The sequence below is a fragment of the Heloderma suspectum genome, chromosome 6 (assembly GCF_057233095.1).
Source record: "Heloderma suspectum isolate Gila_16-S chromosome 6, 16-S_ref, whole genome shotgun sequence".
NCBI classification, from domain to species: domain Eukaryota; kingdom Metazoa; phylum Chordata; class Lepidosauria; order Squamata; family Helodermatidae; genus Heloderma; species Heloderma suspectum.
This window is the reverse complement of record NC_139463.1, coordinates 103,238,347-103,263,533: the sequence shown is the minus strand read 5'-3', so window position 1 is coordinate 103,263,533 and position 25,187 is coordinate 103,238,347. Positions and strand designations below refer to the sequence as shown.

The window sequence follows — 25,187 nt, the reverse complement described above, 5'->3', positions numbered from 1 at the left end:
GTGCCTGGGCAAAAGCAGTGCCGAAGGGCTAGGCGAGCAAGATGCATTTTGTATGCTACAGGGACAAGTAAAACTCCTAAGGTGGCTTTTCCCAACCTGATGCCCTCCAGATGTGTTGGACTACAACTCCCAGAACCCTCTTCAGCTCTCTGGGGGATTCTGGGAGTTGCAGTCCAACACATCTGAAGGGCACCAGGTTGGGAAAAGCTTCCCTAAGGTGGGAGGGAAGAATTTACCTGCCAGGTTCACAGACGTGGCCAGGGAATTTTTACAAGGATGCACAGCCTCATACAGGGCTGGAGGGGGGAAAACCGGAAGTGTGAGGCCCACAGCTCTGAAGCTGATTTTATCACCCTCAGCCATCATCATCTCTCAACCCCCACAGGGGAACGAGACTGTACAAACAGCGTGAGGAATCGGGTAGGGCTGTTTCATCTGGATTTTTATTATAAAAACGGACAGCGATACACATCCTGGTTGCGTTCCACCCCCTCCCCACACCTAAGTCTTCAATCATCCAAGTTAACCCGCTCCATTGCCCTTGTTCGCTCTCCTCAAAATCAGCCCGGACAGGGAACTGAAGGTTTTTTAATGCCTATTCTGCAGCTCAGATTTGTATTTTCAGAGTTGTATGTGTTAATGCAGGAGAGCAGAACCTCTTCTGGTCTGAAGGCCACATTTCATTTTGGAGAAGCTTTTGAGGGCCACATTCCGGTGGTGGGCGGGGCAAAAAATACAAATAATACCAGCATATTGTAACTGAAAGCTCTGACTGCCAGTACCCAAGCCAGTGTTTTTAGAATGGGGGAAAACTGCACAAAACCTGGGAAACCACTGAACCATAATTGGTTCAGGGAATGGGGGTGAGGCCTTCTGGGGAACCCTGGAGGGTGGGATTGGGATCCAGGGCTGAGGTTCTGCCCCCTTGCGTTAGCACACACAACACCACATGCCCTCACACATTAATGCACATCATTTTGGCTGCAGGGTATTGCAGGGTGAGGAAACGCTGCCCACAAACAGAGCCTGCTTGGGTGAAGCATTTACAGAATGGCATTCCTCGCTCCTTGCCCACCCTTCATCAGTACTGGGGAGAACTCTGATGGGCTGCACATACCACCGGGTTGCTTCACCGAGGGGCATCTTCCTGCGCTCTAGCTGTCGCTCCCCTTGCTAGTGGTCCTGCCCTGGATCCCAGGCTGGGCTTTGTCATGCCTCCACAGGGGCGAAGAGGTAACACCAGATGGGAGAGCTAATGCCGGTGGAGAATTTGGGCTGGGCAGGGTTGTGTGAAGTAAACAAAAAGGAGTGCACCTCTGAGCATGTGCAGAGTGCATTTCCTTCACCCCTGAGAAATCAGACTATTGCCACACACCTGAGACAAGGGGGCCAGGCATCCAAGTCAGTGGATGTGGCCTGCAGGCAGTCTTAAACGGCCCCACCCCTCTCTGTAGAAAACAAAAGTGTGGAACCAGAGGAGAGAAGGTTCAGAGAGACCACGCTGGTCCGAAGGGGAGGTTTTATGAGAGCACCATGTGTGTTTGGGGGCAGGTGGGGGGAACAAAGGAGAAAGCAATTGCTCGAAGGCTGTGCCCAGGGGTTGCCACATTCTCCTGCCAGCCAGTCCCTTCCTTCGGGAAGATATAAAGTGCATCATTTTGTAGCTGGCTCAGGGTCAGCACATGGCCCAAATGAAAGCCAGGATCCAAGCCAAGAGAGGGGCTACTTTGAGGGCTGACGCCCCACAGATACACATTGGTCCCTCTCCCTCTGGGTGCCCCGGCACCGGGGTGGGAGGACCTTGGCAATACATCCAGTCACGGGAGATGGAACGTGGGTAGCCTGAGTCCGACTCCACATTGCTGCCAGTAAAGCGCCAGTAGTGGCTGTCCTTGAAGAAATAGGTGTTGCCTGTAGAGGAAGAAAAAGGCAAAGCAGAGAAGAAGTGGCAGGTGTGTTGCGAGGGATGTGAGGAGAGCAGCGAGCAGAGTCTGCAGGCAGCAGGGGGACCAAAAGGCCAAAAGCACCCATGTCCCAGGAGAGCAGTGGCACTTCCATTCCCAAGCCTCCTGAGCATCATGGTCAAAGCTGTTAACCAGGGGAATGGTCAGCTGCAGGGATCTTCTCCACTTATGACAAACTTTTGAAAAAGGTCTTTCACAGAGAGAAAAAAAAAGGACTTTCATGAGGGATTTCCCCAAGTTAACTTCATGGGTTTCGTTTCTGCTTGGAGACTTCCCAAGCCTTCCCTTCCCTTTATGGACGTGCCAACAGGCCTTAGCCAAAGGGGAGTTCCGAGGGGGTGGGGGCTCAGAGATATATCCACACCCCTTCCCTTGAATGTCCGGCTTTCATTAAAAACCCAAAAATATGTTTCTAGTACTGTTATTGGTGGAAAGAATGAAAAGTGTGGTGAAAGTATTCTACCCAATTGCCCAGTAAGACGGAAACCTGCTGCCAGCGCTTGTCTGAAGCCATGCAATGGCATGAGAATGATTGATAAGCACTAGGCACTTTAAATTTTTAAAAATAAAACTGACTTCTTATAGTAATATTTAATACAATTAAATAACTTTAAATGCATCAGGCTACCTTTCTTTCAGTTCTGGTTGTTCTGCATTGATTTCCAACTCCCCACCCCACAAAAACAGATGTATCTCTTGACTCCCCCCTCCCCTGATTTCTTGCTACTGGCCTATTTGCCAGAGTCATTTATGTTCTTGCACAATACCTTCCTTGGGCTGGTGTTTAGAGCCTGCCAGTGCAAACCTATGGGTGTCTATTTAGAAGTAAGTCCCACTGAGTTTAGTGGGGCTTACTCCCAGGTAAGTGGGTTGGAGCCTGGGTTAATGGCAAGCTTGCAAACAGTCATTTTTCCTTGGTTCCCTATGGTAAATTAAAATTATCTACAAGAGACCAGGCAAGGGTGTTTATGTAAACCAAGGGGAAGAGTTGACTCTTTTCTTCTTTTGTTCTGTTGATGTCAATTAGTCTAGTCAAGAAAAAAGTGGACTAATTTCTATTTTCTTCTGTAGATTTCTTTGCAAAGTGAGAAACAAAAAGTATTTTCAGACTATCCTTTGCAACCACGAGGGCTAGAGAGTTGTCTTTAACAGAACTTTTGCACCATGGACTGCATTTTGCAATGCATGCACAGATATGTGGAATATGCACAACAGAATTGCTTATCATTTATCATATGGAACTACATGCTCAACCAGCCAGGAACAGATTTGTTCAAGACGCTGTGCAAAGGAATGCACCTCACCCGCAAACGTACCATCGTTCCAGCGAGTGACGTCATCCAGCTCTGGGGGCACCCCTTTCCAGAGGGTGACAGGTTTGGGGTATCCCGGTTCCACTTGGCCCAACTGATCATCGTAGCGCCAGTACTGGTCCTTTTCTATGAGATATGTCTTGCGATTGTGGGGCCACACAAACACAGCCCCAATGACCGTGCCCAGAGGGAGGCCAAGATCCGATGTGGGACGGGGGTAGCCTGGGTTGACCTGAGTATCTGTGAAAACCCAGTAGTGGGACCCTGCAAGGAGGGGTAAGAGGGTGACTCAGAGCAAGAAAAAGGTACATTGCTAGAAGAGATCCTAGCAGGTTTATATAAACAACTTTTGTAGAGTACAAAGCATTTTTAACCATTCCTCCCCTCTTTCCTCTCTGCTACAAACTCCCTAAAGTATTAGTTGTTTTGTATTCAAACACAATGAGTTAAATTAGTACAGTCCCCCACCGGTCAGCCATCCCCACTCCATCTCTTTTTAGTCAAAACCCTGCTACAGACCTGTATTAAGAACCTGCCAGCAAGCTGTATAGAACCCTGTGAATAAACTGGTGCAAGGGCAGTTGGTTCAAGGTTGGCTGGGGCATACTGGGAGTTGTAGGACTTTTTTCTGTTTAAACATGCATAGGATTGCACCCTAAATTGCCAAGGATTCTGTGGAGCCCGAATCGAACAGTCAAGGTTCAACAGACTTCATTATTTATAAATTGCACATGCCTCAGAAACACCAGAGGTGATGTTTGTTTACATTGGTTTTTAAAACACATACATTTTTTAAAAACTAACCATGCAAATCAAGGCCAACTAAAAACGAAGCATGCCAGACATTATGACACCCACAGCACATATTTTAACGTGCCGTAATGTATCTGTAGCTACATTTCAGGATGCTTCCAGATGAGATTGTTACTGTGCAACTGCCCTGCCTCAAACAGAATTTTATGGGGGGCTCCAGACAATGACCTGGTTTGCACATAATGACAACTCAGTGTTTGGGTTGCATATGGATTGTTGTTGAATTGTGGGTTGTTGTTATGTGCGAACCCTGTACTATGGTTTAACTGTGGGTTGTTAACCATGAACAACCCAGAATTCAGAACCCAACAACAAACCATGGGTTCTTTTCCTGGGTTGTTTGTCCAGCCTCCCTTTTCTTCAGTGTTAGACTGCACTCCAGGGGTGTTGTTAGGCTTGGGCCCACGACCCTGAATCTATTTCCCAGACCTCTATGCATCCATTGGTGCTAAGGGATGTTTTTCTTGGCTTAATTGCCATGCAAGGAGCAATTTTCAAGAGGGACTGCAGCTGGGGAGAGAAGGATTATCCCCTCCCCACCAGCTTCCAACTGCACCTGCATGGCAAATAAGCTTAGAAAAAAATATTTCCATCTGTGTCAATGGGAGCATTTTCTAAGCTTAGCTACTATACGGGGTGGGGGAGGAAGATTTTCAGGAGGATCACAGTTGGGGAGGGGCACCGTGCACTGTGTCCCGCCCCAAATCCCCCCTCTGCAGGACAATTAAGCGTAGAGAAAAAGACCTTCCACTGATGCCGCTGGAAAGGTATTGCCCCAGATCCTTTGTGTGCCTAGCAGTGCCACTGCTGCCTCCCCTTCCAGAGAGATCCCAATCTCCATCTCTCCCACCATTGCTCCCCGCTACACTCACCGATGAAGAACACGATCTGGCTGTCATTGATGCGCTCGTACACGGCGTCAACGGCTGTGAAATCCTTGGGGAGGCCATTCCAGAACCGGAGGGTGTGTGCCGGCTCCAGTGAAACCAGGGTCCGGGCTGCTTGCATCCGCCAGAACTGCCTCTCTGTGAAAAGGGTTATGCGGCGTGGTGCTGACTAGCTCAGAAGCCAAACGCTGGAGGTGCCCTGCCAAGCCCACGGTCCCAGCCCTTCCCAAGATATACACACAGGAGCCTAACAACTGTGGATCAGAGGGCATGGCAAGGGTGGAGCGGGGCACGGTGGGATGTAGACAAATGCGACAGCTAAGCCATGCCACTGCCTGCTGCCACTCTTCATTGGTAGTCGCTGAAAAAGGGTGCCTCCTCCTGTCCCGTCACACTGGCAGGAATTTCATCAAGCTGGACTTCTTATGCATGTGGAAACCTCCTACAAATACCTGTGCTGTTTGTAGCGTATGTTCTCGGGGCCAAATGACACGTGAAGTGGGAGATTCATGATGGGATCTCCCAACGCTTATGGGGCCGGGGCTGTAAATTTCATTGGGAAAGTGGCATTTGGGCTAGCCCAGCCTCCTCCAACCTGGGGCCTTCCAGATGTGTTGGATTGCAACTCCCAACATTCCCAGCCAGCATGGCCAACAGAATTATGGGAGTTGCATGAGGGCACCTGGTTGGAGGAGGCTGGGCTAGGGAGTGTTTACCTCTATCAGCCTGGTTGGGAGAAAGAAAAGGCAGCTCCAGTATAGATATGTGTCCTTTAATAAGAGCTGGGGGCAGGGGGAATGATTTAGATCAGGGTATCAACATAGGGGGGATGGGTTAAATGCCCCCTCCCCGTGGCAGCTGTGAAGAAAAAAAGACATTGGGAGATCCAGGTGCATCTTTTTAACATCGTGTGTAGTTTGGCCCTCAGAGAGAAGTCCACCCAGCCATCTCCATGCAACCACGGCACAGAGTAGCTGATTTCTTAAGTTTCCCCATCACGCTGAAGCACAAGAATTCCCAAAGCATGCATTGAACAGCAACAGCCACAAAATTCAATCATGGCCCAAGGTGGGGCACAGCCCCCGTTATACACCATGGACAAGAAGTGGGGATGAAATCTGTTGCTCCCCTTTACTCAGAGGGAAGGGAAGGCAAGGCAAGGCTGGTCTAACAGGTCAGTAGGTTTCCATTAGGCAAAAGAGTTTGGGTGTCGTTGTCTCCCCCCCCCCCGCCCTGCCCTGCCCTGCCCCGCCCCAGCAATGCCAGCTAGTCTGGAAAAAACCCATCTTCTGCTATCCTTACTCTTGAAGAAAAAAACTTCTCCACGGATGTCAGCAATGGCATCAAAATGGGCCTTACACCGATCAGGTGACGGCAGCTGTGGCCTGAAAGGAAAAGAGGAATCTTTGAGGATTCAGACTGACGTTCAGTTCATTAGGAGCCCAAGTTCTGGCTGGTCATTTTAAGTTGGGTTTGGGGAATGCCGCTCTCCTCCTGGACTATCCCCTCCTCCTCCCCACCTTGCAGCTACATATAGGTTGCAATGGTGAAGAGGAGGAGCAACTCCAGGCGGCTTACGCCAGTGAGCCCCTGCTGGGGTGTGGGCCCTCGGCAGGTTCCCGGCCATGCCTAGCCTTGGCGCAGGCTCTGCTTACAGCTCCTCCTGTCTCTGGGCCCTGTGTGAGGCTTCCCCCAGTCCTCCTCTCAATCTTTTGTTGCCCATGTCCACTCAGCTCCCAGGCCCAAGTCCGGTATCTTCAGGCTTCCCTGCATCAGGAATTCCCCTTTTTCCTGGAACCAGTGGAGACTCCTCCCCACCCCAGCAAAATCTACCTTCACCTTCCCTCATAGCAACTGCAAAACATTCTGACTGACCCCAACTACAGCAGAGGGAGAAATGGGAAGCTGGGGCCCCTCCACTGGCTCTGCTGAGAGACCAGCTCTACTCGGCTTCTCATCTCCCTGAATTCAGTCTGGTCATTTGAAGAACGTTGTAACTTTAAGAACTGGTGCCCGAGTTTGCTGTGTTTCCTTCTCACTTCTCCTCCTCTTCCATTTCTGTCAGTGTCTTTTAGGTTGCAAACTTGTGGGCAGAGACTGTCTTGTTTGTTATTGCACTCATGTAAGTCACTCTGGGAGCCCTTTTTTGCTGAACAGCAGGGTAAAAAATGCCCTAAAATCATAAGTAAATTGTGTCCAACTTGCCTTCATGTTTCTCAACCCAGCTATCAGGATGTTTTGTCTACATATTTACTTCCTATAGATCTCCTACCATTCAAACTTGCTTTTAGTTCTGTTTTACCTTAATCCATGTTATGTCTCCTTACTTCGATAAAGTGGACTGAGCACATAGCACTGCCTTCTTCACCTTGGTGCCCTCCAAATGTGTTGGACTACAAGTCCCATAATTCTCAGTCAGTGGCCATGCTGACTGGGAATTCTGGGAGCTGCAGTCTAACACATCTGGAGGGCACCAGGTTGGGAAAGGCAGATGTAGCCTATAAAGCTAGCTGTACTTGAAGGCACAAACTTCTTTGTCTTTTTGCTGCAGCCAACTAACATCGATGCTCTTCTGGAATGGACATGTTGTGACATCACAGCAGTTCAGCCAATTATTAGGGGATAGAGGCTCACCAAGAAGCAACCGCCAGCGTTTAGTTTTACAGTTTTCTCCATAAAAACCTTATCAGCTAGGTCATTCATACACTCCGGATATACAGATGGAGAACTGAAAGCAAGAGAAAACAGCTTGCCCAGGGCAAGCATGTTCATGGCTCAGCTGGGATCTGAGGGATTTCCAGGCTAAAGGTCACCACTCTAGCCATTGGCCTACAATGGATCTCTTCATGCAGTTCTGGTAGGAAATCAGGCTGTTGGGGCCTGAAGGGATCCAGTAATGATTCTACATCACCTGCTGCCAGTCGTCACAGTCTACCTACCTACTCTCCATGGTTTCACTCTCGCACCCTGTCAAGAAATCCATGTTCTTTTTATGACTTAGCAGCTTGTAACAAGCTCCATTTGGGAGGGGGGGCTGGCATGCACTCGCTAAACCACCTGCGTAGGTTATCCTGCCTTTTTCTAGTCTCCAGGTGCCTCAAGGCCAGAGTGGGATTCTTGCCAAATTAGACTGAATGACATCGGCTGGGCTGTGGTGAGAACACCTCCCCTCCCCTCCTGAAAGCTGAAGAAGTTATTCAACCTGTAGTGATTTGCCAAGGGGGCTTGTCTCTCGGGTAACTCTCCAGCAGATAGGAACTGGTGAAGGAGGCTCACCTCACATTTGTCAAGGGCCTGGGGGGTTATAAAGCCAGGGGGGCTGGTGGTTACTATTAGGTCTTAATTTTCGTTCCGATCTTCAGTCTTCGTCTGCCTGTGCTAACTGGCTTTTGGGCCTGTGAGCTCTTGGATCCTCAAGTGGGCCCTGTTCAACTGGAAGACCCTTACTTAGGTTCAGGATAGGATAGGTATTGCTTTGTTATTTTTGCCTGCAGCATTGTTCCAAAGGGTTTCTCTGGGTTTTCTCTGATTTTCTTTGATATTTGTACACCTATTTACCCCTTTCCCCCCTTCCTTATTGTATTCTAATTTTCACATCCATTTCAAGGTTTCTGTGTGTTTTATTCTACTTAAGCCTCAGTACCAAATTCAGAGCTTTCTGTTTGGACTTGCTACTATTTAGAGTGTTGGGGCTTGAAATAGAGGATGTCATCTTGAATGCGTTTCTGTGCCCCAAGCATGTCCTGAAAGGTCTGAGAGTCCCCTGGCTCAGGCTGAGGTAGATGTCAAGGGGTGGTGGCAAGTCTACTGGTAACTGTTTGCCCCTGCCTACACCACAGGGAATTGGGAGACCCCCACAACCCACCTGCTCCCTTCACTCACCTGACTGGCTGGTGCTCTTGGTCTTGTATTTGTTGGGCTGTGATATATAAAGCCACTACAGGGTGCTTTCACACTGCCAGAAAGGAACTTTCCTCTTGACTTGTGTTTTCTCTTCCTTGCTTGCTGCCTGCCTGCGCCATTCTCAGCTAGTCTGTGAATTTCATTTTAGGGTCCCCAGGCTGCTATTTCAGACAGAACCGGCAGGGCCCTGGATTCCAGTCCCGGCTCCAGGTTTGTGAGGGCCCTTGGGCAAGACACCCTCAGTGGGATCCCTCTCTCCATAAGCCCTTCTTGTCACCATGGTCTCCAGCTGCTGTTGCTCCTCATCCTCTTCCTCATCATTGCTACCACTTGCTTGCTTGACAGGCAGAGAGCCAACGAGCAACTAGGCTGGGGCATCTACTGCCCTGCCTTCTCACCACCTCTGTTGTGTGGACCTGAGCGAGAGGCAGGTGAACAAGAAGGGTGCATTGGTGAAGAGGAGGAGCAACTTCCAGGGACTCTTGTCAGTGGGCCCTACTGGGGTGTTGCCCTTGGCAGGTGCCCAACCACGATGCCAGCCCTGCCTGATTTCCACCAACCCACTGCCAATTTATCTTGCTTCCCTTGTCTCGATCCATCCTGGATCTTGCTCCAGTTTTGTCTCAGCAGCACCTGGGGTTATACGGAGAGTGCCCACGCTGCACCAAGTCAAAAACGGCTGGGGAGGGACGCAAGAGTTAGCAGGGTCATCATCCCATAAAGAAGGGTACTCACTCTTGTGTGGCCTTGTATGGTGGCAGGTCAGGGATGGGGCGGGCAGTGGGGACTGGTAACGCTGGGACATCGTGATCTGGGTGCGCACCAGTTTGACGCTTCCCTGCAGCCAAGACAAAAAAACGAAGGAGCAAGTCAAAAACCAACAAACAAAAATATTCACCCAAACACACGGTGCTCTCTGAGATGGAAAAAGAGAAGAAGAGAAAACAGATATTTAGGTGGAAGGATGAAAGAATAAGAAAACAAAGAGGGAGAGATCTGTGGGTGCTTCCAGATAAAGGTTTTATTGTGGAATCACCATGGCCCATTAACTTGCATTTTATAGAGGGGTCCATACAATGCTATCTCTTTGTAATCCTCCCTTGTTTCCCTAGTGCTGCATCCATCTTGGTTCTTACTGAAGAAAGTCCAACTTTTTCAAGAAGGGCAGAAGAGTAATACAGTCCCCAAAGGTGCCAATGCACCTTAGTGCTACTTTCCCATCTTTTTTAAGAGGCATGGTTTTGATGTGGGCAGGCAAACCTATAATTTCTTAGCACACAACTCAGTATAACCTTTGTGGTGGGCACCATTTTTATCACCTATTTATCTTTTTTTTAACCAGCCTTTTAAGTAGTGTTAAAACACTTCTGCTATATTTTAAATATATATATAAATCAGCAAGATACCATTTAAATTAAAGTGCTATATCACTTCACCCCTATGAAGAAATAAAACATACCTTTTCCATTCCCAACCATTCTAGCAAGATGGTTAGTAGCGGTGACCAGAAAGGCATTTTTAATTATTATTTTTAGCATTATCGGGCCTTAACATTTTCTCTGTGTAACGCTACTTTAAAAATCATTAGAAAAACCTTTCCAGTTACTGCCATTAAGGGCATAATCCTGTCTAGATAGGCAGCTGCCTCTGAACTCAGAGGTGACCGCCTATCCAAAGCAGTGCAGGAGAAGCACAGAGGGGATCGTTCCCTCTGCGCTTCTCCTGCCCTGCTTTTTCTGCTAGACACCCGAGGAGGACACAGCGGGGAAGGAGGCTGGTGTACGACACATTGGATGTGTCGTACACCATTGGATGTGTCGTACAGGCAGCTGCGATCTCCCTGCCCTGGATCGCCCCCAGGCACACCCCTTTCCAGCCCCTCCGCGCTCCTCTTGCAAGCCCGGAGGATGGGGCTGTTCTGCACTGCCTCAGAGGCAGTGCAGAAGTGGGGGAGGTCGGTTCCCAGAAAACAGCATATCCTATAGCTGTCTAGCTGCTGTCTAGAGGCCATAGGATTGCTCCCTAACTTACTTACTAAAATGGCTGTGACTGGAACAGGGATGTTTATAGCTTTATAGGGGTATAATGCTATAACATTCTTTCATTTAAGTCAAGGGTGCAGAACGTCAGACCCGGGGGCCAAATCCGGCCTGCCTAGGGTCCCAATCTGGCCCTCCGGAGTTCCACAGATGGTCACCTCCCTTTCTTCCACTCACCGATCATTTGGTGGCTTACTGGCTTTTGTGCAGTTTTTCTAAGGTCGAAAAGTGTGAAACACCTCTCCGAAGGCTCAGTTACTGTCAGTAGGAGCTTTAAGCTCAAATCTGCTGTGTTTTTGGCTCCTGCCTCTTTTGCCTTTGGCCCCACCCACCAGTGGAATGTGACCCCTGAGAGCTGCTCTGAAATGGAATTTGGCCCTCAGTCTGAAAAATGTTCAACACCCCTGACTTAACTGGTATTTTGCTATTATTGTTTTTTTAATGGCCAGAAAAGTTAACACTAAGGGTGCAATCCTATTGCATGTTTAGACAGAAAAAGGCCTACAACTCCCAGCATGCCCCACCCAGCATGGCTGGCTGGGGCATGCTGGGAGTTGTTGGCCTTTTTTCTGTCTAAACATGCATAGGATTGCACCGTTAGTGTTACTTTAAAATGGCACCCACTGAAAAGGTTATAGCGAATGTGTGCTGAGCTGTGATAGGTTCAGCTGCCTGATAAGTCACTGCTCGTGTGCACACACCCCCTTAAAAAAGAGCATTGGTGTAGTGCTGAGGGCATTGGTGTGGACGGGACAAAGAGGGATATACATGCACTCTGTATAAAAGCACAAGAGGGCGTGGAAAGTACATTATAGTTCCACTTATTGCTTGCAGCAGAAGAGCAATGATTTATTAGTTCTAGGAGCTGTCTGTCCAGAAATGCCCCCTCTCTTTCTAGAGGGAAAGTCTAGATGGGCTCTTGCCTTTTATCATCAATCAAGAAATCAATCAAGATGGAAAGAAAGGTGACTACAGAGTAACAGAAGGATTCAGTATCGTGGGGAGAGTTAAGCTTCTCACCATAGAGTTGTTCAATTCCCATGACATCATCTAGCGGGAGCCGGTATAGGTGGGGCAACCCAACTGGGCCCTGGTAATATGGGATCATGATGGACTCCTTGGTGGAAGAGTGAGACAGTCCTAAGGCATGGCCAAACTCATGCACCGCTACAGCAAAGAGATCCGTGCCACGACCTAATGTGTCAGGAAAAGAGGATATTTTACCCACAGCTTTGGTTTTCTACCACAGGTTGTCTGTGTGACCCTGTGTTGCTAGGGGTGCTATGTAGTTCTGAAGGTACCTGGCAAGTCATTCCAGGGGTCATAAATCCATGTCTCTTCCTTATCAAAATGGGTGTCACCTGAAATGGGATGTTCTCCAGGAAAGAAGGCATGGGCCAGGGTGCCTCCGGGCCCATCGAAAGGGTAACTGTCTTTGTGATAGGCAAGGGTGAAATCCACCAAGATGTCTGCTTGTTCAGAAGGCACCTCATGGAAGGTCAAGGCTGAGGAATTGCTCCAGGCCCGTAAGGCATAGTAGATAATGTTCCGGACATGATTTGCTGACAGCTGCGAGTTGCTGGGGAAGGAACGGATGCTGCAGTGGGGAAATAAGAACACAGGAACATAAGAGCCCTACTGGATCAGACTAAAGGCCTACATCAGCCTTCCCAAACCTGGCGCTCTCCAGATGTGTTGGACTACAAATCCCAGCCAGCTACCCTAGATTTTTGGACTACAGCTCCTATCACACCTGATCATTGCCTATGCTAAGTCTGATGGGAGTTGCACTCCAAAACATTTAAGGCACCAGGATGGGGAAGGCAGCTATAATCTAAAAACACCTGAAGAGCCACTATCCCCACCAGCCCTGCCTATTGGCCATGCTGGCTGAGGCTGATGGGAGCTGTAGTCCAACACATCTAGAGTGTGCCAGGTTGGGGAAAGTTGCCCTATGTCGTCCAGCATCCTCTTTTGCACAGTGGCCAACCAGATGCCCACAGGAAGCCCACAAGCAGGACATGGGCCTGTAGCTCCCTCTGGGTCCTGTTCCCCAGGGACAGGTAGGCAGCGGCAAGGAAAGGAGGAACAAGGCAAAGGATGGCAGTTGATGACAGGGTTTTGACAAAGCGAGCAAAACCCCGGGAGCCGCAAAAGGGTAGGAAAGTGATAGGATGGAGGAGGCAATGAGTTATAGCACGAGGAAAAATCGGAGGTAAAGTAGAGTAAAAGCAAAGCAAAGGACAGGACTTGATGAGGCACATCAGTACAGTGGAAGTGTATTGGGATATAAAACCCAGGGAGATAAGAAACAGGAAACGAAACAGGATTTAACGCACCCCCTCCTTCCACTGGAGACGGTGGGGACTGGGCATTACTTACTGCCACGTCAAGTCCTTCTTTTGCCAGATGTTGTCGCTGAGAGCATAACGTCTCTTCCTGCGCCGGCGACGCATCAGCTCAGAGGTGCCGACGATGTCAGGAAGGGAGCAGCGAGGCTTGTTCATCATGGCCAAGGTCTTCTGGTCTGTAAAGGAGATACACTCAGAGAGGACTGACGCGACCGATCTGCCAGGTCTTGCTTCTGACAAAGCCTGGGTCCCCTTTCTCTGCTCAGAGCTGGGTAGACGAATTGTAGGTGCACGTGAGCATGGTAGGGGTGCTCAGATGGTACTGCTCCTCCCTGGGAAGGGATGTGTTTGGAAGCAGCATGAACTGACCCAGAAATTTGTTCTAAGAATTAACCTGGGGATGGCTTGTACCTCATGACTCTTCTCCTAGCACCTTCACTGCTCTGCTCTGATGCCTAGCCCACGTTCCAATAGCCGCGGTACCCCACTTCTGTCTTGAACCACCCTGTTGCCTCTTTGCCAAGACAAAGAGAGAGCCATTTGCCTTAAATACCCAGAGAGAAAACTTTACCCCCAGTAAAGCCCTCATTGAGTCCAAAGCCAATGACTCATATATGTAACCTCCATATATGAGTTGCTGCCTTTGAGTCCAATGGCAGCAGCCAGGAAGAGAGTCTAGAACAGGGACAGGCAAGCTGGTGCCCTCCAGGTGTTTTAGACTACAGTTCCCATCATACCATATCATTGGCCATGCTGGCTGGGGCTGAAGGGAGGCACACTCCAAAACATCTGGAGGGCACCAGGTTGCCCACCACCGGTCTAGGTCTCTGGGTCAAACGTAACCATTTTGGCCATGTTTTAAAAACATACTGGGACTCCTTTTTCTAAGGCTTAGAAAACATACTAGGACCCATTAGATAGGTCAGTATAACAGCTTCTGCTCTATACCTTTTCCTTTCTTCCCAACTCTATCCATTTCTGCCCCCCGCCCCACAGCCCACCAAAGCAATTCCCCACTTTGTTGAAATGCTGTGCAGAAATCTGCTGGGCACATGCACTACACTTCTGGTAAAGGTTCCCCTTGGCTCTGCGCTTGTTGTTACATGTGTGCGCATGTGGTCTGGCATGTGCGTGTGAATGAGATTGGGTGATGACAATAGTGAGGCTGGTATGAGGCAGGCACACCCAGAATATTGTCTAGGTCAGCCTTTCCCAGCCTGGTGCCTCCAGATGTGTTGGACCGCAACCCCCAGCCAGCACATGTGAACAGCATCAGGTTGGGGCGGCGCACGTTCTTCTGCAATTGCATGATGTGCCCCCTTCCCTATTCCTTTTTGCTGTCTGAGGCAAAAGACAAGATGCCCCCTTCCCTATTCCACATACAGAAGTGGGCTGGACTAGAATTGAAGCTTACTTCAGCACTGGTGTAGGGACAGCGTCCTCTTCCATCACCGAGTCATGTCTGTCTTGCTCTTTCACACACATATATATATGAACAGTGGAGGTCTCTGACACAGGAGCCCTTCCAGAAAAAGAGGTGTCAACCCCCCCATCCTTTCCCGTGGTGAACAGGGGTAACCTGACATCTGCTGGACCTCTGACCCTCCTAATGGCTGCACGTACCCAGCTCCCCGGTTGTGGGCAGTCCCGCGAACCTTTGCATTATTTTGATGGCGCTGGTCAGTTCTCCTTGTGTTTGAAGACGGGCTGCTCTAGGGTCTGGCTGAGGAAGGTAGCCATAGCGGGTCAGCCATTCCTGTGAGAACATAATCAGTGTGGCTTGATTAGTCGTTAGACCGGTTGATATGCATAGGATTGCCCCCATCTTTTTTCCTGGCACCTGTGCTACGTGACAGGGAGAAATACAAAAGGTGTTGCTTTTGCCCCGAACATGAAGATATAGCTGGTGTGATGTAGTGGTTAGCGTTGGACTGGGATGCAGGAGACCTGGGTTCTGGTCCCCACTCAGCCATAAAGCTCACTGGGGTGACTTTGGGCCAGCCACTGACTCTCAGCCTAACCTACCCCACAGGGTTATTGGGAGGATAAGAAGGAGAGGAGGAAGTCCATGTATGCTGCCTTGGACTCCTTGGAGTAGAGGTGGGATATAAATATAACAAATAAATAACTGTGTAGGGAAAATGTCATGTGTTGAGGTTACAATGGCCCTGACAGAAAAAAGTGGCAAATCTACAAAGGGGCAGGGGGATGGCTCTAGACATTTTCCTGCCTGAGGCAGACAAGATGGCATCACCCCCCCCCTTTGCCCATTCCACACACAGAAGCTGACAAATCTTATTTCTTATATTTTAATCCATCCAATAACGAACGTTCTCTGGGTGGATGACAACAGCTAAAAGAAAGAACCCTTGGCTCCAACTGACAGTTGCCTGGGGACTGCAGAGCAGAAGGGAAGCACATGCTGGCTTCTGTCATCTGGCAGGGGACACAGGGCCACTGGGAAGCCATACCGCCTGCTTCCTGATAATAGGATCAAGCCAAAGGGGAGGCCAACCTGGCCCATCCATGGGCCAGAGAAGGAGGAGTTGCAGGGAGCTCCCTTTCCCTCCCTGTCAGGGAGATCGCTAGGCTCCAACTGACAGTTGTCCTGGGACTGCAGAAGCAAGGAGAAAGAACGCTCTGGCCCCCATCCACCGGCCCAAGGAACAAGAGCCTCATTCACACAAGAGCACCAGCAAGGCCTGGCCCGACGTGCATTTAAATGCCCATTTATATTGCTCACCACTTTGTTCTGGCCTTGAAAAATGGATCTCTCTCCTCATCCCTTTCCCTCCACTCTCCTTTCCTTGTGGGTCTTGGCATCTTAGTTTGGAACCCTGATGGCAGGGCCTCTCTCTCTCTTTTATGGATATGAACCACTTTGGGAGACATAAGCACACCAGCAGAACCATGCTGGATCAGACCATCTAGTCCAGCATTCTGTTCACACAGTGGCCAACCAGCTGCCCACGGGAAACCCACAAGCAGGACACGAGCGCAACAGCACCCTCCCACCCATGTTTCCCAGCAACTGGTGTACAGAGGCTTAGGTAGCATATAGCCATCGGGACTAGTAGCCACTGATAGCCTTTTCTCCAGGGGACAACAACTGTTTGAAAAGCGAGATAAAAATACAGCAAATAATAAAGAGAATAAAATACTATACAATATTTCAGCCCTGGGGATGGGAGAGTGTCTGCCACCACACCCAAGGGCAGCAGACTAGCTTAGGGGGCGCAGGGCATGTCTGAGGTGGTCACCTCACTCTGCCAAATGGTAGGCCCAGCCCTGTTAAGTGGTCTTGTACATGTAATCACGTCCATGGTGGTCTAAAGACTGAGAAAAACATGAATGGGGACTCTTCCCCAGTTCTTTCAACACACACTTGTCCTTCTAATATATTTTTGTGATTATGAGAACAGATATTCTTCCCAGAATGTCTTGAGGGGTTTCCCAGCTTCCCTTTTACTTTAAGTAGCTGACTCCTTCCTTATTGCGAAAGGGGAAGAAGGAATAAGAGCTCCTCACGCTCATCCAAAGAGGCTTAGCTGCGAGGACTCAGTACAGCTGGCCATTTTTCCAAGTGGCCTTTGAGGGTGCTTCCTAGCATTACCAATCAAAACGTATTGGGTACCACTGTTCCATCTCATTCCCTCCTTAATGGATTTTGTGAGATAAGAAAAAAAGGCGGAAGTGGCAGGAAACCATGGGAAGAGTTAAAAATGGAAGATATTGTTGTGTGGACCTACAGATAAAAAAGCTTACAGCTCCCAAAATGGCTGGCTGGGGCATGCTGGGAATTGTAGGCCCTTTTTCTGTCTAAACATGCATAGGATTGCACCCTTAATCTGTGTTTAACTTGAACTGCTTTTTAGCTAGTGCTTTGAATGCCTATGGCAGAAATACAATCTAGAAATATTAATATATCTAGATAAACAGACCAAGAAATCACAAGCAAAGAAAACTCCCTCCACATACCGAACCAGATGTCAGAGAGAAGAGTACTACACTAGAACCTTTCTCCCGAAAATATGGATTCTGTATGCAGAACAGGGGTGGGGAAGGCATGGCCTTCCAGATGTTGCTGGACTGCAACTCCCTAGCCAGCATAGCCACTAGCCAGCATAGCCACTGGTGAGGCATGATGGGAGCTGCAGTCCAACTACATCTGAGGGCAACATCTTCCCCATCTCTTATGCAGAAGGTGGTGGTTTCTCCCACCTTAAAATGTGGACTTGGGGGATTCTGCCCTGCTTCGATTCCTCTGCCATCTGAAATGGTACAGTCAAGGAACAGCTTTACAATCTGATCAGCTGTTGGCTTTTGGTCCATGCTCACAGGGTCCAATCCTTGGGGGGGGGGGGGGCTCCCTTCCAGCAAGTTGCTGCTGACTGCTTCGCTCTGCAAATTTATCTCATCATGTTTCCTGTCCCCCCAACCCCAGTTTGGGATTGGGCCACAGATCACTGATAGAGCACATGTTGTTGTTGTTTATTCGGTCAGTCGCTTCCGACTCTTTGTGACTTCATGGACCAGCCCACGCCAGAGCTTCCTGTCGGCCGTTGCCACCCCCAGCTCCCCCAAGGTCGGGTCCGTCACCTCCAGAATATCATCCATCCATCTTGCCCTTGGTCGGCCCCTCTTCCTTTGGCCTTCCACTTTCCCTAGCATCAGCATCTTCTCCAGGCTATCCTGTCTTCTCATTATGTGGCCAAACTACTTCAGTTTTGCCTTTAATATCATTCCCTCCAGTAAGCAGTCTGGCTTTCTTTCCTGGAGTATGGACTAGTTTGATCTTCTTGCAGTCCAAGGCACTCTCAGAATTTTCCTCCAGCACCACAGGTCAAAAGCATCTATCTTCCTTCGCTCAGCCTTCCTTATGGTCCAGCTCTCCCAGCCATAGGTTACTACGGGGAATACCACTGCTTTAGCTATGCAGACCTTTGTTGCCAGTGTGATGTCTCTGCTCTTAATTATTTTATCAAGATTTGTCATTGCTGTTCTCCCAAGAAGTAAACGTCTTCTGATTTCCTGGCTGCAGTCAGCGTCTGCAGTAATCTTTGCGCCTAGAAACAGAAAGTTTGTCACTGCCTCCACGTTTTCTCCCTCTATTTGCCAGTTATCAATCAAGCTGGTTGCCATAATCTTGGTTTTTTTGAGGTTTAACTGCAACCCAGCTTTTGCACTTTCTTCTTTCACCTTCGTCAGAAGGTCCCTCAGCTCCTCCTCGCTTTCAGCCATCAAAGTGGTAGCATCTGCATATCGGAGATTGTTAAACCAGCGATTTTAACTCCAGCCTTGGGTTCATCAAGCCCAGCACGTCGCATGATGTGTTCTGCATACAGGTTAAATAGGTAGGGTGAGAGTATACAACCCTGCCGTACTCCTTTCCCAATCTTAAACCAGTCCGTTGCTCCATGGTCTGTTCTTACCGTTGCTACTTGGTCGTTATACAGATTCCTCAGGAGGCAGACAAGATGACTTGGTATCCCCATACCACCAAGAACTTGCCACAATTTGTTATGATCCACACAGTCAAAGGCTTTAGAATAGTCAATAAAACAGAAATAGATGTTTTTCTGAAACTCCCTGGCTTTCTCCATTATCCAGCGGATATTGGCAATTTGGTCTCTAGATACAGCACATGCTTTGCACAAAAGATTCCAGGTTTCATTCCCGGCATGTCCATCTAAAAAAGGAATCAGTAGCAGGTGCCCAAAACCTTGGAGGCCTGCCGCCACTCAGTCGAGAGCGCTAGGCTTAGTGGGCCAAAGATTTGCCTCCTCCAGTCCCAGCAAGGGGTGCAGTAGAGAGACCAACTGCTGGCTCTAAATGGGGAAACTCTCAGCAACGCCATCTCGGCTGAAGGGCTTGTTTTGAGCCAGCTCCATACATTCCCAATTCACCACAGCCCCCTGCCCGGCTCAAAGGTTCCTTTGTTGCATTCCTTGAAGGCTGCTGCGGAATCCAAGAGCCGCCCCCTGGTTTCTCTGGACCCCCGTGACCTCCCCACAACCACCCTTTGCATCAGTTTCCAGGAAGGGTCATTCTTCCTCCATCCATCTATATATACACACACACACAAACCCATGAACCGCACACACATCCCCTGCTGTTTCCAGCTGGTGGGAGGGTCAAGCTGCAAATGGAAATTACTTTGCAGAGGAAGAAGGACCCCTCAAAAAGAACAAAAAACCAACAAGACAGAGTAGAGAGGTAATCTCAACTGAGAATTGCTAGATGGTGAAATCTGCTAGTTCAGAGGGGTTGTCTATCGCACCCACCTCCAGAACAAAGAGGTGAGCACAGGAAACCTGATGCAGGAAAATGACGTTGAGACCGGGAATGGCGGGTGGGCAAAGGGGGCTCCTTGTAGTTTCCTGCATCACTGCAAACCCTGCCGGAAAGTGTATTATTAATTATTATAAACCACTTTTGGAAACATACAGAACACTGTGCAATATTTATTGCGCTTGTCCTTATGAGAACCATGAACAATGGGTTGCTGTTATTGCCGTTTCACAGAGTGGGAACTGAGGACATCATTACAGCCCTGCTGGATCAGAGAAAAGGGCCACCTAGTTCAGCATTCCGTTTGCCACAGTGGCCAGTCAGATGCCTGCAGGTGCCAGCATGCAGGGCAGGAAGGAAATCAGGGCCTCTGAATGAGAGGCGTTGCTAGGTGCTTAATTGGCATCAATGGAAGGATTTTTTCTAAGCTTAATTGCCTTGGGGGCGGGTTGGGGAGGACAGTGCACAGGGAAGGGAAGGGGTTACCCTTCCCTCTCCAGCTGTAATCCCCCAGGAAATCCCCCCCTCCAGCAATGATTAAACTGAGGGGAAAAAAACTTTCATTGGCACCAATCGAGACACTTAAGGCTGTGGGGGATAGACCCAGCAGCTGGGCCTCCTTGAGGCCAGGCCTGTTCTGAACTAGGGATGGGTGAGAAATTTGTTCAGTTCTCATTTTAAAACGAACTTATCAAATTCACACCTCCTGAACCTACACACAAACTGGAAAGAAGTTATATGCCGCTATTTCACTTTTCAGAATTTTGCAATGCAATTTGAGAAAAAAAAAATGCATGCAAATATATGCATATTACTGAATGCAATATATTACTGAATGTGTATATTACCAACAAGTGTACACTAAATGCATTCTGGGCAAGTGTGCACAGAAATGAGTCTATTATGGAAATGTGTGCCCCAAAATGCAGATGCTACAGAAAAATGTGCGCAAAGCTTTATTTTAGGGTGAAATTGCTTGCAAAAAATACTTATATTTGGGAGTGTACAAAAGTGTGCATGTACAAAAATCAGCACATTTTTAAGAAATGTGGATGAACATGTGTACAAACGTTTGTGCAGAGCTTTAAAAAATAATCACAAAGTGATGCGAAAATGGGATGGAATGTGATGGACTTGAAAAAAATTGACTGAAACTGAGTGGGAGAGATTTGTTCATTCCCACTCTGAAGATGGATGTTCTATGAGCCATCATGGCTAGTAGCCGCTGACAGACCTATCCTTTACAACAGGGCTGGTCCTCCAGATGTTCTTGGAACTCCAACTCACATCAGCCCCAAGCCAGTATGGCCAGTAGACAGGGATGATGGGAGCTGTAGTCCAATACAATCTGGAGGGTTATAAATTGCCCATCCCTGCTTTATGAAGTTGTCTAATCACCCTCTACAGCCATCTCAACCAGCAACCAATTAATTCCACAAATTAATTATGTGTTGCATAAGTAAAGGAAATAAAGGAATCACAGAACAGACAGAGAGTAGAGCCCATCTATTCTGATTTGCTGCTCAAATGTAGCATCTACCTCCAAACTAGACCATAGTGCCCCACAAGCAGCAATTAGGTGTGCTACAAAATGTAGGTACCTTCAGGGAGAACGTATGGCGGCTACTCAAGCAAGTGAGCCAAATGCATGATAAAGGAATCAGCAGTAACACCCCAGAGTCTCTAGCTAGTTTGATTTGGGGCAGGGGCGAGGGAGATTACATTCCGGCTGCTAGTTATGGCTGTCCCAGTGCATGAGTTAAGGCACATGTTCATAGGATGCTCAAACACTTCTTGTCCCACTTTGGGATGTGGTCGCTAAAATACAGAAAGAGAAGCGCTCAAAACAACTCATCCAGGTTCTGATCAGTGTTGCTTGTTCAATTGATTTATACACTCAGGAAATCCAACTGCCGTTGTTAGTGCAGTTGGAGAAAATGCCGCATGTGTTCCGAAAGGAAAGAAGGGGTATGCACACAGCCTCATGCCAGCCGCCCACATCTGCTTGGGACAGTCCTCAATGGCTCACAATCACGAATAGGGGTGTCTCCCCATTTTTGAAGTCTCTCTCTCATATGAGCTGGCTCACTTTCTCTCTAAAGGGAATAGAGCACCTTCCTCAAACCCCACGTGGATGTGCTGACTGCAGCCCCCATCAGCCCCTGGAGATGATGGGGTTTGTAGTCTAAGACAGCTGGAGAGCACTGCCAGGTTGGGGAAAGGCCATCTTAAGTATAATTCCCACTTCCCTCCTCATCCCCCCCCCCTCTCCCTGCAATCTTTAAGAGCTGCACCACAAGCAGAAATGGAAAGAAATGCAGCTGTCCACTCACATACAAAGATTCAGTGATAGGAATGGTTGCCTCTGCTGACGGGTTGGCACGGATCTATTAAGACTACAGGAACCCTGCCAGAAAAAAAATTAGGGCAATCCCAGGCTTAAGAGGGGCCTGTAGAAGCTAGCAAACCATTCCAAAGCTGCCCCAAATGGACCAGTTCTGCCTATCTAGGAGCTTTCTGCTCCCCAGTGGACAGAGTTTGAAAGCCAGTGGTTCATCAATCAACTGAAAAGGAACAGAGCTCTCAAGGTGTGCTTTACAAGTTGCATGGATGGATTTGGAAGGGGGATGCTCTCTACACGTACGCTCTGCTCAGGGTCATGAGCCACAGCTGCAGCTGGCAACATCAAAAGAACCTAGTCCTTGTTTTCAGTTACAGGAAGAAAAGGCACATGGCAGCATGCAGATTTTTTCTAAGCGAGGAAGCTGTACATCATCAGAGCAAGCCTTCCCCAAACTGGCACCCACCAGATGTGTTGGACTACAACTCCCATCATCACCTGCCAGCATGAGGGCATGCCAGAGGGAGGGCCCCAGGTTGGGGGAAGGCTGGTGTAAGAGGACACTCACTTTCGGAGTTACACAAATACCTCCATCTGGTCTCTTTCACTGCATTAGCATTGAAGGGTGCATGCAGTCCACTTCTTTGAAAGTTTATCAGATGAAGAATATTGCCTTAGCGATGTTGTATTTTTTTTCCCCAGGGGGCTTAGGAGTGTGGAAAAAGATCAGATATTTTGACATAGGAGCAGCAAGCATCCGCAAAGAAAGGAGGCAACCCATTCCAGCCATGGCTTTGTTAACTGGATTGCTCCAGTAACTAAGACTTTGGGGCAACCTGAGAGGTGCAAAGCTAAAAATAAGAGAAGGATCCCAATGGGCAGATTTACTGAGAATCTAAGCACATTAAGTGCATAGATTCACTTCTATATCGAAAGGAAAGCTATTCTTTGAACCTGCTTTGCAAGTTCAAAAGGCCCTCTTAGATCCAAAAACCAAGTGGATTTCTCTGATACCTAAGGGGAAAAACAACTAAAAAGGATAATTAAACCCATCAAATGAGAAATGATAGGCAGATGGTGGTGGATCTCTCAGCTCTCTTCCAATCCTTTTCCATGGGTGTAGGGGTGTGTGTGTGTGTGTGTGAGAGAGAGAGAGAGAGAGAGTGTGTGTGTGTGTAAGGGGGAGGAATAGAATCCAGAGGTCTGAAAGTAAATTACCAAGAAGGGCAATTTACCTCTAGATGACTGAGGTTGAAGAAGCAAAGGAAGGAAACTGGCGTTAAAGGGATCAATGATTTCCCGACTGCAGGCGGTTTGTAACAGGAAACCCAAGGAGATGGGTCGATTTGATCCCTCTTTCTTGGGCAAGAGACACAAAGATAGCAGCTACATCCTTCCTATTTCCAGAGAACCCAGGAGTCCTGCGCCCCTTATTCCAGATCCCTACATATATAAGCTTCGACGGAACTCTTTCCACAGTCCCCCCTCACCCAGGCCCCTTACACCCCAGTTTCTTCCCAGAGGGTCTTGGTGTGCATATCACCACCCCCACCTCTAACCCCCTGGACCCCAACAATTTCCTACAGAATCCAGCTGTCCCAGCTTCTCTCCCTCTTTCCTAACACCAGAGATTCCTTTCTTCCCAGAGAAGGAAACAACAGGAGTCTTGGCCCTGAGGACCCCTTCACCCGCGTTCCTTAGACACCCACCCCCTCTTTCCTTGCCTTCCCGAGGACCCAGGCATTCTGGACTCACCACCCCCTTGCCGATCTCGTGGGCGTTGGGTACTTCTGCTCTGGTCTGGGGGATGAGGCCGGGAGAAGCCACGGAAACCACCAGCAGCAGAAGCATCTTCAGCTTTTAGTGGTGCCTCCCGGCACACAGCCTTATATAGCAACTTCCCCGTCCCCCCTTCCTGTCTCACGTCTCTCTCTCTCTCTCTCTCTCTCTCTGTCGGGGGGGGGGGGGGAGAGAAAAGATGGGAAGCAGGACTCCAGGGTTTATAGTACGGGATCTGTTAGGGAAAGCAAAACCTGAGGGGCATTGCCAATTCTGGGCCCAGGGGTCCCTAGCCCTGAATCTCTTCCCCAGAGCCCTAAGTGTCGATTGATGCCAATGGGAGATTCCCCCCCCCCCGTTTAATTGCCGTGCAAGGAGCAGTTTTCAAGGGGCCTTGCAGCGCGGGAGGGAAGGGTTAACTACCCTCACCACGGGCTGCAATGCTCCTCCAACCCCCAACCGCCCCGCATGGCAATTAAACTTGGAACCGATCTTTCCTTTGGTGCCAGTGGGAGGTTTTCCCCCTAGGCTGAGCTGCCATGCAGGGGGAATTTCCAGGGTCCCCGCAATCGGAGACGGGGGGGGGGGGCTCACGTTCCCCTCCCTGCGCACCATGTCCGGCCCAAACCCGCCCTCCGCAATTAAGCTGCAATTAAGACTAGATAAAAAAACCTCCCACTGAGGCCAATGGAAAGTTTGGGCCCCAATTCTTTTAAGTGCATAGCAAAGCCCCCGGAGGAGATGCAAGACTCCTGGGTTCTTGAAAGGTAAGTGGAGGCTAGTTGGAAAACCTACTGTTTGGAATGTTTTCCTGGATGGAATTCAGCAGATAAATCATAGAATGGTAGGGTTGGGAGGGGCCCTCAAGGCCATCGAGTCCAACCCCCTGCTCATTGCAGGAATCCAAGTCAGAGCATCCCTGACAGATGGCTGTCCAGCCTCGTCTTGAACGCCTCCAGTGTGGGAGAGCCCACCACCTCCCTAGGCAATTGGTTCCATTGTCGTATTGCTCTAACAGTGAGGAAGTTTCTCCTGATGTTCAGCCGGAATCTGGCTTCCTGTAACTTCAGCCCTTTATTCTGTGTCCTGCACTCTGGGATGGTCGAGAGGAGATCCTGGCCTTCCTCTCTGTGACAATCTTTCAAGTCCTTGAAGAGCACTATCCTACCTCCCCTCAGTCTTCTCTTCTCAAGGCTAAACATGCCCAGTTCTTTCAGTCTCTCTTCATAGGGCTTTGCTTCCAGTCCCCTGATCATCCTGAAGCTTAAGCCCTGTCACTACCTGTTGAATTTCTGCCTGTCACACATCACTGTTAAAGGCAGCAGCAGCAGTGTGTGTGGGGGTTTAACAACTCCATTAAGGCTACAATCCCAAGCACTCTTACCAAAGGGTAACCCCATTGTACCCAGTCAACCTTGCTTCTGAGTCAATGCTGCATGTTGAGGTAAATGGGAGCCAGGACACCTGGGTTCTTTCTGTGGTGTCAGGGGAGGAAACAGTCTATCA

The 25,187-nt window shown here is 49.0% G+C and overlaps 1 protein-coding gene across 1 annotated transcript; it reads right to left on the bottom strand.

The window, feature by feature from the left end:
* Positions 1–424: 424 nt before the first annotated feature.
* Positions 425–23,753, bottom strand: MMP25 (matrix metallopeptidase 25). The gene is made up of 10 exons (XM_084805856.1): positions 23,658–23,753; positions 14,894–15,026; positions 13,302–13,446; positions 12,221–12,516; positions 11,940–12,113; positions 9,616–9,718; positions 6,280–6,362; positions 4,963–5,115; positions 3,281–3,541; positions 425–1,911 (listed from the first exon to the last, which is right to left on the bottom strand). Exons 1-10 carry the CDS (start codon positions 23,751–23,753, stop codon positions 1,676–1,678), a joined length of 1,680 nt encoding a protein of 559 aa, XP_084661982.1. The 3' UTR covers positions 425–1,675.
* Positions 23,754–25,187: the final 1,434 nt, after the last annotated feature.

Coding starts and splice junctions, on each gene's coding strand:
- MMP25 (XM_084805856.1), bottom strand. CDS start 23,753: ATGCTTCTGCTGCTGGTGGTTTCCGTGGCTTCTCCCGGCCTCATCCCC. Junction 12,114..12,220: donor CCCCTGGAATGACTTGCCAG/GTACCTTCAGAA, acceptor CTGACACATTAG/GTCGTGGCACGGATCTCTTT. Junction 6,363..9,615: donor CCATACAAGGCCACACAAGA/GTGAGTACCCTT, acceptor TTTTCCTTTCAG/GCCACAGCTGCCGTCACCTG.